We start from the raw sequence: 14,688 nt of genomic DNA, 5'->3' as shown, positions 1-14,688 counted from the left end.
ATTTGAATGGAAGAAAAGCCAAAATCAGCCTTCTAACCATGGGCCCAAAGGCATCTGTATCCAGTTACATGTTGACCGATTTAGAAATCTCAAGCCTCACTGGAGAAGAGTTCTTTGACCTGCCCAAGGTCTACACTCAAAAGAAAATGCCTGTTACAACCAGTAACATCATTAAAGAAGAGGAGCTGGCTAAGTGGCCATATTTAAATGGGGTGGTTCTTCCACGCATTCAAGCTGATGTTGAGCTATTGATTGGTACCAATGCCTCTAAACTACTTGAACCGTGGGAAGTTGTGAACAGTCGTGGTAATGGGCCATATGCCATTAAGACCCTATTGGGGTGGGTTGTTAATGGTCCCCTTTCCGGCTACAGTGAGCAGGCTGAGTGCGTTACTGTCAACAGGACCTCCATAACACATTTGGAGGAATTGCTGCACAATCAGTACAACCATGATTTTAATGAAACGACATCGGAGGACAAAGAGGAAATGTCACAGGATGATAAGAAGTTCATGAAAATCATGACTGATTCTTGTAAACTTCAAGATGGACATTACACCCTGGAACTCCCTTTCAGAAAAAAGGAAGTCTGTCTGCCAAACAATCGGTGTGTTGCTAGGCAACGCATATTTGGATTGAAGAGGAGGTTTGGGAGAGATAAGAAATTCCACAGAGATGCTGATGAAACTAAAGAATGGATTGAGAAAAAAACCCAGGCTCTCAACACCGACAACTACGGTCATGATTTGGCAAGTGTTCAGGCTTTGCAGCGCAAGCATGAGGGCTTTGAAAGAGACCTGGCACCCCTAGGTGACAATGTGAACTCTCTTGGGGAAACCGCACAACGTCTCATACAGTCCCACCCAGAAGCAGTGGATGACATTCAAGAGAAATGTACTGAGCTCAACTCTGCCTGGAGCAGCCTTGTTAGACGTGCTGATCAGCGCAAAGACAAGCTGGGAAATTCACATGACCTGCAGCGCTTTCTATCTGATTTCAGAGACCTCGTGTCCTGGGTTAATGGTATCCGAGGACTGGTGTCCTCTGAGGAGCTAGCCAAAGATGTGACTGGAGCGGAAGCACTTCTAGAAAGACATCAGGAACATCGCACAGAAATAGATGCTCGTCTTGGTACATTCCAGGCTTTTGAGCAATTCGGGCACCAGCTTTTGGTGCAAGGACATTATGCGACTCCCGAGATCAAGCAAAGATTGGAAACTTTAGAAATGGAGCGGGCTGACCTGGAAAAGGCCTGGGTACAGCGCCGCATGATGCTGGACCAATGCTTGGGGTTCCAGCTCTTTAGCAGAGACTGTGAACAAGCTGAGAATTGGATGGCAGCTCGTGAAGCCTTTCTTGCAAGTGACGACAAGGGAGACTCCCTTGATAGTGTTGAGGCACTAATCAAAAAACATGAAGACTTTGATAAAGCCATTAATGTGCAGGAAGAGAAAATTGCTGCTCTCCAATCCTTTGCCAATCAACTCATAGGAGCGGACCATTATGCCAAATCTGAGATCTGCAGTCGACGCAATGAAGTTCTTGACAGGTGGCGTCGGCTGAAGACCCAGATGATTGAAAAGCGCTCAAAACTTGGTGAATCCCAGACCCTGCAGCAATTCAGCCGAGATGTGGATGAAATAGAAGCTTGGATCAGTGAGAAACTGCAGACTGCTTCTGATGAGTCCTACAAGGACCCTACCAACATTCAGCTATCCAAGCTTCTGAGTAAACATCAGAAGCACCAAGCATTTGAGGCGGAGCTCCATGCCAATGCTGATCGAATCCGTGGCGTCATAGATACTGGTAACACACTCATCCAGAGAGGTGCCTGTGCTGGCAGTGAAGATGCAGTTAAGGTACGCCTTGGTGCGCTGGATGAACAGTGGCAATTTCTCGTCAACAAATCTGCTAAAAAGAGCCAAAAACTCAAAGAAGCCAATAAGCAACAGAACTTTAACACTGGCATCAAAGACTTTGATTTTTGGCTCTCTGAGGTGGAAGCACTTCTTGCTTCAGAGGACTATGGGAAAGATCTGGCCTCAGTCAACAACCTGTTGAAAAAACATCAGTTGCTGGAGGCTGATATTTCAGCCCATGAAGATCGTCTGGAAGATTTAAATGGACAGGCTGACAGTCTGATGGCAAGCAACGCCTTTGATACCTCTCAAGTGAAGGACAAGCGTGGTGCTGTTAATGGTCGTTTCAACAAAATAAAAAGCATGGCAGCCAGCCGCCACGCGAAGCTGAACGAGTCTCACCGTCTACATCAGTTCTTCAGGGACTTAGATGATGAGGAGTCTTGGATCAAAGAGAAGAAGTTGCTTGTAAGTTCAGAAGACTATGGGCGTGATTTGACTGGAGTGCAGAATCTGAGGAAGAAACGCAAGAGGCTTGAGGCTGAATTGGGAGCCCATGAGCCGGCAATTAAGTCTGTGCTTGATACTGGAAAGAAGCTGTCTGATGACAACACCATTGGCCAGGAGGAGATACAGCAGAGACTGTCGCAGTTTGTAGAACATTGGAAAGAACTCAAAGACCTTTCTGGAGCAGGGGGACATTGTATTGATCGCGGATGCAACAGCCCCACGTGGATCCTGGCTGCTGGGAAGGGTCTTAAAGATCTATGCTGACAAGAAGGGACTAGTGCGTTCTGCACGAGTTAAAACAAAAACCAGCACACTGGACAGACCAATAACTAAGCTTTGCTTGATTCAAGAAGCAGACACTTAAGCTTCTAAGAGGTTTGTTTTGTTTTCGTTTACATGACTTGTTGGCTCCATTTATGTTAATATTGGTTTGAATTGTTCACGGTCTCCTGCCGTTCTCAATTAGGGGCCGGTGTGTTGGAGCCAAAAAGCTTTTTGTATATTCTAATTTGTTTATATTAAGAAAGGTAAACAAATTGTCTGAAGACATGCCAATCTATGGTGGGTGGAACCATGGTTGCCATGGTTACATAAATACGTGACAGTTGGTGATTGCAGTCAGGTGCGACAGGGCAAGACACAAACAGTTTTCGACCGTGCGAACGTGCGAACGTGCGAACGTGAGTGGTCTTTAAGTTTGGTTTGTAACCCGAATTATTGTTTTATCAAGATATTGAACGAAAAGGAATGTGGACGAAATAAACGGATTGGCATATCCAACGCAACGCAAAGAGACTATTGAAATTATTTGATTGACGCACGCGTCAAAACAAAACTTACCCAGTTGCCCTGCTGTCCAGCCTATAGGCAAAGGCTGTACACTGGTATTACGTGAATGCAGCACGCAAATTACGGTGTATCAAAGAGAGGTAGTGAGAGGGCGAGCAAATACAAATACAATTCCCCATTGGTTTCAGTGCACAACAGCGAGGAATCTATAAAACCGGGACAAATATGTCAACGCCGGTTCGTTACCCCGGGCTTCTGTGTACATAATCAAGAAGCCACGGCTGGATGTGAGAAACCCATCAGCACCACCAACACAAGCGCAGCACAATACAGACTCCATGGTGAAATTCCAACACTTCCACACTTTTCTAGATGCAAATAACTCTTATCAGTCAAGTGGAATGCAGGCGGGCAGTCCGCGATACAAGGAAGCCACAGCCGCTCTTTTTGGCCATTCCTTAAAAGGTAAATGCATGTTGTATTGCAATGTCTTCGGTGGCATTTTTTTTAATTGTTCGGTCGGTGAACTCAAATGTATTGAATAAACAGTCCTATCTCCCAAACTGATCGTTGTACACAGTCGTGAAACTTAAGCTGCGTGGAACATACCCCCCTCTCTCCCTCATCTCTTCCTTCTTCTTCTATTATTTAAGATTGGCATACAAACATTGTATGTCCAGAAACTTGCTCAGCCACACTCAAGACACAAACTGACATCCATAATGGGATTTGAATTATGATGGCGAAGGTTTTCCTCTTTTGCATTCCGTAGTTGAAAGAAACATGCCTGGGCTGTGCGCCCCATGTAACAAAAAGAGCGATTACTAGACCTACAATTATATATGAAACAGAATGTTTGATAGAACACATTTATTTACACCTTTTTGAACTGTATAGTGGGTTTTTAAATGAACTGTCTAAATATTACACATTGTCCCTTTAAGACTTCAATTCCATGTTGGATGCAGATTTAAAGCAGATTTAAAATATGTTTTCTCTTTTTTTTTTCCCAAGTGTTTGGCAAAAGGCGAGTCTAAAAATGGCCCGTACTAAATGAATAGAGTTCTAAAGTAATCGTTTACTTTAGTACTTAACCTAATGAATGACTAAGCCCAGCTTCTTAGGGTAGTAGGCGAGGCTGGGTGCCAGCCAATCATAAGGCACACGGATGAACCCACACGGGAAGGCCAGGCCCGGAATCGAACCCATGACTTCCGCATGTGAGATGGACATGCAAACCACTCTTCCAACACACCTGTTAGGGTGATTTGTACTAAATTAATTAATTACTACTGCTCATTACTAAAGTACTCAATTACCTTTAGTATTTAAGTACTGTAATAATAGTTGAGAAAATAAAGCAAGTCACTGGAATTGAATGTCTGGACTCTAAAAACGGAAGACTATGTCTTTAGGACTGAATGCGTTAATAATAATCTGCGCAACATATGGGAGTAATTGCTTACAGATAAATACAGTATATGAAAATGACAACCAAGACAAGTTAACTGACATGAAGTACTATTCACGTGCAGGATTAAAGCAGTTTTATGATGTCTTAACCGCATCACATCTCTGGCTCTCCACACATCTGTTTGAGCCTAAAAGATTGAGACCGGCAAATTACTTTCTTTTGTCTCAATTTAGTCAAGCTAATGATGCCCGCCCAGCTAAGATATCAACTATTCGCACCACAAAGGACTGCAGAACTTGATTCAAAAAAAGCGAGCTACCCTGCCTCTCATCCTTTTTTTTTGATATAGCTTAGTCTTGTCTTCTCCCCGCCCTCCCAATATTATCTACTTCTTTTTGCCACTCAGAACTGTTGAATGACCTAAAGCATCCCTCTCTTTTCTGCCTCGTCTTTTCAATCTTCAATTAGAATCACTTGTCCCGCCACTTTAGAGTTGCCTTCTGTAAATGTTCAATTGTGAATGTTCAATGTTAAGGCAAGTATCTAATATGTTTGATTTTTTTTTACTTTGTATGGTAAAAAAAAAAAACCTCACCACTTATTTGTTTTTGGATTTTGCTATGTTTTGGCTGTTGTTGTGTGTCGAAGCATACAAGCGCAGGCGTTCCCAGGCCAGCCAAGAGACATAGTCCCTCCAGCATGTCCTGGGTTGTCCCTGAGGCCTCCTCCCGGCGGACATGGCCAGAAAACCTCATCAGGGAGGCGTCCGGGAGGCATCCTAACCAGATGCCCGAACCACATCAACTCCTCTCAACGCGGAGGAGCCCCTCCTGGATAACCGAGCTTCTTTATTATAATAAGGATAAATTGTTGAATTATACAGTTAAAAAAGACCTTAAAAACATCACAAATCAAAATGCTTCAGCAATTTTTGAAGAGGAAAATCACATTTACATTGTTTTCTATTATCTTTTAGCTCTACTAAAAACATATATTAACGTATTTATTAGAATAAACTCACCAATATTCATTCCACTGCTCCTCTTCAAAAATCCCCTCTGGAATAGGCTCAATCAACACCAGGTCTGTCACTTTCCTGACAACAATGGGAGAAAACAAATACAGTGTTTCCTTGATATTGTTCTATTATCAGCCGGAAAAAAAAAAAAAGTGTCAGTTTATACTGGTCTACACAGAGAGCCACATGAAATTTAACCCTAACTCTAACCCTCATTTCACCTGTCCGTCATTTTAAAATCTGAACAGGAGATTGTTTAGAACACCCAATCAGAGACTAGGGGAGGGCTGGGAGGCGGTACTGCCGTGCATCTAACAAATCGTTGACCGTGGTCATTGTGTGTTGAAACGTTTTTATTTGCATTGGTACTTTTTCTTAGCAAGAGAAATCCAAAGCTTTGCGTGAGAGAGTACGGTCAATCAAGAAATTACATAAACAATAGCTGTTTGACAATATTAACACTTGTGCAGTATTTTGACCACTATTGGGTCATTTTATTCCTCATCATTCTTGCAGTATTTTAGCCAAGGGATGCCACACTCCTGGTAGTGTGATTACTAAGTGGTCGTGCCATGTTGAACTTTGACATGTTATCACCAGCTGGGTAAAATTTGGAAGAAAGATCTAGAAAAAAAGATAGAAGGGGTGAACCTGCTTCCAGAAATTAAGCCAAAAGCAAAGAGGCAACTCATCCAAGAGGTCACAATGGAACCGAGGACAATGCCTGAACAACTGTTGGCCTTCTACGCCTGCATTAAGGTCCTTGGTCATGGCTCAACAAAAGGAAAGAGACTGGACAAAAATAAACAGTGCAGTGGTTCTCAACCTTTTTTTTTGTGATGTACCCCCTGTGAAATATCTTTTCAGTCAAGTACCCCTTAACCAGTGCAAAACATTTTTGGGGGAAAAAAAAGACTTCATTTATAAATAATCAATATTAATTCAAACTTACGCATCATGTATGTGACTGTAGAACCTGCTGTTGAGTGTACCTATCTCCGAGCCAACCAATATCAAAGGCATCATGATCCCTGCAGCCAGCAACAGACGATGCAGATCGTCCACCATCCTGGAAGACAACAAAACTCATAGAGTATGTATGTGGTTACAAATAAGATAATGTTACAAGGAACCTGGACAAGGAAGCCAGTTTGATTATTAATCCTTTTGTCACTGTTGGGAGAAAACCTTGCATGCACAAATACAAATATGATCCATTTCTTATTTTCCACAAAACAATACTAATTGCCGATCCTCATCTTGTCTGTTTATTTATGTTACAAATTTCAAAGCAATCTTAAGTGAAGAAAATAACATGCAAATGTATTCACTCACTGATGTATGTATGATGATGATGTATGTGTATTCACACATTGATGTTGGATATCTGTCTGATATCAGCCAAAAAACAGTAGAAGTTCATATCGGTCTACTGTCCTATAAGTCTACAGTTGTCAATGGCAGTAAATTAGTTAACACAACTTCTGAGTGCAAGCTAGACAAGAACCCATGAGGAAATATTTAAAGACACATCGAATGACATCCTGATAAAGGTTACAAACAAAGAATTACACTGTATATTTCATTTAATATTGTTGTCTTATTCGTACTTAAATAAATGTAAACAGACCACAGGAAGGAACATAATTATTACAAGAGTACTCTGGTAGTTTACCTCTGTCTGTACAATGCACTAATCCATCAAGCTCAGGGTGTCCCACTTCGTGTCAGATTTCACAAGAATCACTTACTCAGCGGTTCAGGATAGGGTGTCATCAAAACACCTTGAGATATTGAAACCCGGAAAATTGATTACTTGCTTCTGAAATGGATTGTTTGGTGGGCTAAATGCAAAGGGAAACTAGACTGCTGACTGCTGTTTGGGGCTCACCCCACAGGCAGATTTAAAGCTCAACAAAAGAGGTCTGATGGAAGGCTCCATGATTTAGCACCTCGCTCCAAATGTCATTAAAAAGGAAAATGCTGCCCACGGTCAAAACTCTTCACTAGCCACGAATACTTGTGACATATTCAGTACTATAAAACCACAATAGGACTTATTAGTGGCACGTTGGCTATTAGTTAAATATATTGTGCATCATGCAGTTGATTCGTTCATCAATAATTTTCACAGCACGATAAAGAAATACGAGAATTAAATTACGCCTGGTAAACAGCCATAAAGAGTGACAAAATGCTTTGCTGAGTGCTAACATTGTGAACATGAACCATCTACCAATTTACATAATTTATATTAGAGAATTTAGATCCTCACCGCCCTGTTGTGGAAATCCCCCAGACCTTCTCAGTCCCTGTGGTTTCATTCTGGATTAGACGCTTGCTGAATCCAAGCCCCATTCGGTCGTAGGTGCAAACCTGCAAAGTATGCAAGGAAGACATGAGTAAACTGACTTTCACAAGTCTTCAAAATTAAACTTCTACCATGAACTTTTCATATTTCCGACAAATAACATTCAGCAGGTTGAATGCTCGAAGATTTCAGATTATTCAACTCTATGCTATATTGCTATTTAAAAAAAAAAAATCTGAGTGGACAGAAAACAGGTTTAGGACGGTGAATACTAAAGACGCTCTCAAATATAGAATATTGTTATTCCATGACTTCAATTTGGAATTAATGTGTATACCATAACAATTGATGGATTATTTAATGTACAGTATTGTATTACTCACCTTTGTTAATGTGGCAACGCTCTCTTGGATATGATACCAAATGTCTGAGGACATTCCAGTTGGTGCATCTAGTAGAACTAAAAACGGGGATTAGTTAGAGTGATATCACAGGGGACCCCATACAGACAGCTATGCCATTAAGTGATGTCAGATTTTGCATTATAAAAGTAAAACAGATTACCAAGTGGTTTCCCCTGTCCTTTGCACAAGAGATACATCTTTTGACCCAAGCCGACATCTATCATCTGGCCTTCTAGATTAGACCATAGGAAAAAGATGAGACATTACAAACCATATACTGCCAAGATATTTGATTGATGAATTACATATACTGTAAGATGGTTTTACTCAAAGCAAACTTCAAATGAGGAGGAAATGTTCAGATTTTGAATTTGAAACCTTTTGGCAGCAGCATCTGTCCTTCTCTTTGCAGTGATGCATAGTTGAGAAATGGAGGGATGATGATGATTAACAGCAAACACTTTCCAATGTTTATCAGCACGGAGCTATGAGAACGTTGGCTCTTAACATCCGTTTTGCTGTGATGTCCTTTATTTTCAGCTTCCTAAATTTTAGAAGGGGGAAAACAACTTCAGTGTCAAACAACAGTTCATGTGGGAAAAGGTATCCCGGTCTAGTGATCTCAAGCATTAAATTTGTTTACCATAATTCTGAGACAGATGTTCCTTAAAACCAAGACTGTGCATGGCTATGGCTAAATAATTTCAAAATAAAGTATCAAAATGACTTAAATTAATCTATTTTAACAGGAGTATGCCTGCTTTCTGAAGAAATTAAGCCCAGTAGCATACAGTATGAGTATGCAAAAGGCCATTTTCAATTATTGAGAAATTGCATGTTGAGAGACATCCTGTTAATACATTTTATACCAGGATCACCAACGCGGTGCACTGGGTGGTTAGCCCCCGAGTATCATATACATTTCATATTACACTTGATTTACATTACTACGGCTGTTCTTTAATTTTTGTGAAAAATCATTAACATGATCGGTGTCTTCACATAAACTGGTAGCCCTTCGTATTACCCAGTACCAAAGAAGTAGCTCTCCATTTCAAATAGGTTGGTGACCCCTGCTGTATACCATTTACTTTGTAGTCGATTAAACTTCAAAATGATGATCGACTATTTTTTAAATAAACATTCTTAGTGCAGATTGATACGACTGTGAATAATGAATTACCTTAAAGTTGATCAAATTAATAGTCCTTGTAGGATACATTTATAACAATCGGTATTAGACATTTTAATTCATTCTGATAATGCGATTATTGCTGACGTTTAATAGTTCACACGTCCTCAAGTCTTGCAAAATGTTTAGATTCTGCTTGGCATTACCTTCTCAGAAGCACCAGGTTTAACTCGTTTCTTCATTTTGAATAAAGTTCTTTAATACATAGAAATATTGTGTGGCAAACGATACTATACCACTGTAATATAACGTATGCACCATGCATGTGAGTAGGAAAAATGAATTGAAGACCAAGTCGTTTCCTGGTTGCGCTAAGGAAGCTGGAGATGGACAAACACCCTAATCCTTTTTCATTTATTCTCAGCCATACTCTAATTGAAACCATTGTAATCAAATTCGCGTGCCTAAACTACTTAAATGAAAGCTTACCAATGGTAGCAGCTGTAGGAGTTAGCAGTAGTAGTAGTCTTTCTTTTTTCACGCAAATGTTTTGTGCCTTGGCGATTGGAAAACATGGTACAGTACGCTCTTTATTATTTTGCCCTGTGGAGGTCGCTATTTTCCACAAAGTGTTTACTGAACCGTTTACACAAATACTGTACTCTACTGGATTGCTATCAATGTGTAGACTACATCGGCAATCGGATCTCATCCTTTACAATTTATAAGGATTTAATTAACCTGCAAGTATGGAAAATGCCCTCTTCCCGAAACTCGCCATGAATATAATGCCAAATAAAAACTCCTTTGGTCTGTTTCTCCCATAAGAATCCCACAATTGAAAATTCTGTGTAACACATAGAACTAGACAGATCACGCGGCCAATATGCAGGAGAAATGTCAGGGAGTGAGATCTGAAAAGAGAGATGCTCTGAGGCTTTTTAGCTGGGGTAATGGGGATTTTGCATTGCTCTAAGGCACCTCAACAGTAGCTGGGGAACCAAGCACGCTAAAGAACGATTTGCGATGTTTACATTTGTCAGCACTCAGTACGACTTTATCAGATGATCAGACTGCAAAGCCCTAATCGTTTACAGATGAGCGACTTGCCACCCCATGTTGACTTGTCTGAAAGCATCCAGTCAAACTCTTCTCTTCATTTTTAGTGGCCGGGACAGCCCCTCCAGGAAATGTCTCTCAGAATCACTCTTTTATGCAGTCATACATGTGATGCAAAAAAATAAGGCTATTTTGATGATATGCTTCTTTTTCTATCGTGCAGAAAATGTGAGTCGTGCAAATTGTGCTCCATGTTTATAAACACGTCGAATATTTGGGTAAACCGGCAAGCAGTCAAAAAGGGTGGTTGAAGTAAAATTATGCCAGGCATCACATACCATCAAGATGCACATTTATGTCTCTCTTGGTGGTACGACCTCTTTTTTTTTTTTTTTTAAATTGGACTAGATATATTTAGGACTGTGATATGATGATGCATCCAGAGAGTTGTTTTCGCCTTGCATGGTCAATTCATCAAAGATTTCAAGTCAAGTCAAGTCAAGCGTGTATTGGCATGTGTTCAGTGTCTAAACACGTTTCTCTGTACAACAAAATTCTTACTTTGCCGTGCACACGATCGTTGTTAGAATATGTATCAAGTTAAGACAAAAAAACAGGTACTGTATAAACAACACACAAGTAATAGAGTACAGGTAGGAATCGCAAGTGGGTAGGTTTTGTACAGATATTTACTTACAATAGTGTACATGATCTGGACTTGAGCAAGGTTTACCCACTCCTGAGAATATTTTAGACATGAATTCCACTTGCACTGCCCCATTAATAACAAGTAATATTATTATGCTGTGTAATCCCATTAATATCATTTTCTTATTTGTCAGTTTCGGTTATTGAAAAGAAAGCAATATCATAGTGATTCATTTTCTTGAATAAACATGATGCTACATGTCCCTTAGCACAAACAGAAAAGAAGAGAGTGTTCTTAGCATTTTATGATGACTGTATACTTTGCATTTCTAATTAGGCATTTCTCATAAATAATAAAACAACTAATCTTCCTTCAGGCTACGTGTAACATGTTCACATATGGTGCGCACGCCGCAAATAGGCATCATTTCAGTGCCAGGTCACCTTGACACTGTCTTTGCCATTTGTGCCAGGTCTGGCGGCAGCAGTCATTTTAGGGTGCTGTTTCTTCCCCTCCAGTCTTGACATTCAGCAAAGTTACGCAATACAGTATATTCCATCCTTGGTTATAGGGCACCTCTTGTGACCACTAATTATATAGTGGGACATTTAAAAAAAAAAAAATAGAGGCAAAGAAGAGTGAAAATAATAATGCATGCATTGCTTGCCTATTAATCACATTCTGTTTCTACCTGACCCATTTTTGCCAGATCATGTAACATCAAATACTGTGCACAGTTTTGGTGAACAAGTGAGATTCCATTAACATCAAGGAAAAGCCATTTCCTGTTTATCTCTCTATATATTATTGTATCACTTGGACTATGTTACCTGGATTACTAAAGGGACGCTGGAGTCAAACCAAAATATTGTTTGTGCACTCACGTGACAGGATAGTGATTTAAATTGGATAAATGAATTATTGAGGGGTTGATCATGAGCATAGCCAATGTTAGCCAAAGTAAGGGGTGGCTAGTGGTCGCATACCTGAAATAAAATTCCTGTACTATATCATTAAATAGTACATTTAAATGAAAACATGCAGTGTGGTGAAAGTGTGGTTTTCGTCCTGGCCGTGGAACAGTGGACCATTGGAATTGCCAAACAACCATGTGACCGGATAAAGCAGTATATAATATCTGGTAAAAAAAAATGGCATAAAACCCAGATATCAAAAATCTGCCACTATGTATCTACGTTTCTCCATTTCCATTTCTGTAGTAAAATGTTTGTATATGCTTTGTCGAGTTGTGATTTAATACTTTCTTTGGTTTCATACAATTATTTACGGGTACTTGAAATGTACAAACTGAAATGTAAGATGTTTTTAAAGAAATACTGTCTACTCCAGTTGTGTATGAATGAGCCAAGGGGTGTTTCGAGAGACATTGTAGATTTTGCAGACTAACTCTTTAACCCGCAGTCGTCAGGCTTCATGGCAGCACTCATTGATTTTAGCCGCACACTGCAGAAGTGCACTATCAATCAATACACTAACAAGTCCTCATTTATACTCAAGAAATCTTGTTTGTTACTCGGTGGGCATGAAGTCCTATTATTTTACATACAGTAATGTTCGTCGTTCGGTCTCAGGCATCCCTTGCAAAGGATACTAACTGGAGCATGCACTAATTGAAACACGATAAGTTACATAAAATTTAGAGGTGTCTATTTTTGTCATTTAGTTTGAGTGTGTTGTTGGTGAAGGAATCCATCCATCCATCCATCCATCCATCCATCCATCCATCCATCCATCCACCCATTTTCTAGCCTCTTATCCTCATGAGGGTCACTGGCAAACTGGTGCCTATATCAGCTGTTTCCTTGGAGAAGGTGACATCATATTTCAAGGTTTTTGGAAAACAAGAAAAAACACTTTCAAGAAGAGCATTTTTAATAATTGGGTCTTTTCTCTGTGTGTGCCTTGTGATTGGCTGGCAGACAGATCAGGTTATGATAGTGGATAGAATGATACAAACAACCTTTCACATTCAAAACAGAGAACAATTTCGACTTTTCAATGAACCTAACATACATATTTTTGGCATGTGTGAAGACGCTGGAGTACCATCGAGTACAGGAAACTCAATTTCAATTCCTGCTCCATAATTGTGAGATGGGTATGCTCAACTCTTGCCTGCCCTATTGTCTGTTATGCTCGATAATCCATATTTTAATCATAATTTGTATGTGTTGTTTATGCAATTTATACTGTATTTAAGTTTAAATTCGTGTTCCATTTCGACTTAGTTTAGGTAGCACTGACAAGGGTAGACAGTAGATTTAATTTATTTTCTCTATTGTAGTTGCTGTAAGGTTTGTTGTAGTGTATTTTAGTGCTATACAACCTTTTATATGTTTGTATTATTATTGTAATAATTGATCAATTATTTCTTCAATATAAATTCACTTGAATATTCATGAGCAGCGTACCGGCAAGACAAACACCCCCTTGCTTGCCAGGACGCCCTTTTGGTATGGTCCACTTCTTCCCCATCCTCCCTCTCATCGGTGGTACTTTCTGTTGGTAGAAGGTCAAATGACTCCGCGGGTGCGACTGTTGTGTTTTGTACATCTCTGATATGTTTCGCCAACGACTGAGACAACATTTTAAACGCTGATGATGTTTCCTGCGCGGTCGTTTGACGTCGCTCTGAAAGTAAGTACAGTGCTCCTCTGCGGTCTGCACCGCCGCAATTCGCTGTCTCCCAAACAGCCTCCTGCCTTGTGTTGTCATCACCGCTTTCCTTATAAACATTTCATGTTTGTAAAGTGTTGTGTTTCCGTGCAGCCGGCCGGTCCACAGCTCACGAGCCCGAATGACTGTAAATAACTAGACGCTAACGTGTCCTGGAGAAATTCAATTGTACTTCTTTCAAAGGCAAACTTAGTTGCTTTATCTGCTTATTATGATAATGACATTCAACCTATTTATGACAGTTTAGAGATTTAGGATGTAAATACTGCAACAAAAGAAGACTTCCTCTTAGACTTTGTAGAAATGAGGGCACACTTACCCAATTCATCACCATCTATTTTGAGCAACTATTAGAATATTCGCCGTCTTTGCTTATTTTACTTTGTATACCATATGTTTTGTGCTTGAAAAGTAAATAAAAGAAATAAAATAATAATAATTATGAAGAAAGAAGTTAAAAAAATACAAATGCATTTTTAAACGGGACAATTTTCCTTACCTTAACACAATATGAGGGTTGATAGAGCAAAAGCATAACTACTCTATTATGTAACAATGGCTAAATCTAACAATAATAAAATTCAGTCTTCTGTAAGGAAATACTGGATAACTCAACGTAAGTTTAAAATAACGACATAATAATAATATCTAATAGTTGTTTTTAATACATGTATTTCTTAAGTTTTTCCTTATAATTAATATACTGACCATATGATTCATATATGTTTTATAAAATTCACGTCCCTAAATCTTATCAGTCGTGCTTTCAAATGACTCAGGAGCTTAAAACATTAACTGCAGTATTTGTTTTCAATATATTAATTTAGAACATTGACAACATCTGTA

At 39.7% G+C, this 14,688-nt stretch overlaps 2 protein-coding genes across 9 annotated transcripts in view; one reads left to right on the top strand and one right to left on the bottom strand.

Annotated features, from left to right (window-relative positions):
• The window catches only part of LOC148425719 (uncharacterized), a 30,185-nt gene extending 20,160 nt beyond the window's left edge, over positions 1-10,025 (bottom strand). Inside the window, exons 1-7 of one of the 2 annotated variants that reach the window (XM_088409408.1) lie at positions 9,927-10,025; positions 8,684-8,849; positions 8,466-8,537; positions 8,285-8,361; positions 7,866-7,966; positions 6,543-6,659; positions 5,594-5,668 (exon numbers count right to left, since the gene is read on the bottom strand). In XM_088409408.1, the coding sequence (XP_088265534.1) occupies positions 5,594-5,668; positions 6,543-6,659; positions 7,866-7,966; positions 8,285-8,361; positions 8,466-8,537; positions 8,684-8,699 (458 nt within the window). In that variant the 5' untranslated portion in view covers positions 8,700-8,849; positions 9,927-10,025. Of the gene's footprint in view, positions 1-5,593; positions 5,669-6,542; positions 6,660-7,865; positions 7,967-8,284; positions 8,362-8,465; positions 8,538-8,683; positions 8,850-9,643; positions 9,790-9,926 lie in introns of those variants that run through there. The other variant, XM_088409407.1, reaches the window with a different exon arrangement.
• A 3,635-nt stretch (positions 10,026-13,660) lies between these two features.
• oxr1a (oxidation resistance 1a) overlaps positions 13,661-14,688 on the top strand; it is a 176,655-nt gene continuing 175,627 nt past the window's right edge. For all 7 annotated transcript variants that reach the window (XM_088411797.1, XM_088411795.1, XM_088411793.1 and 4 more), the window contains exon 1: positions 13,661-13,803. The gene's annotated coding sequence lies outside the window, so the exon portion shown is untranslated. The remainder of the gene's footprint in view (positions 13,804-14,688) is intronic.

The sequence above is a fragment of the Hippichthys cyanospilos genome, chromosome 3, assembly GCF_059441005.1.
Source record: "Hippichthys cyanospilos isolate Australia breed blue-spotted pipefish chromosome 3, RoL_Hcya_1.0, whole genome shotgun sequence".
In the NCBI taxonomy this organism is placed as follows: domain Eukaryota; kingdom Metazoa; phylum Chordata; class Actinopteri; order Syngnathiformes; family Syngnathidae; genus Hippichthys; species Hippichthys cyanospilos.
Note: the sequence above shows the minus strand (reverse complement) of the source record. Positions and strands in the feature narration are given on the sequence as shown.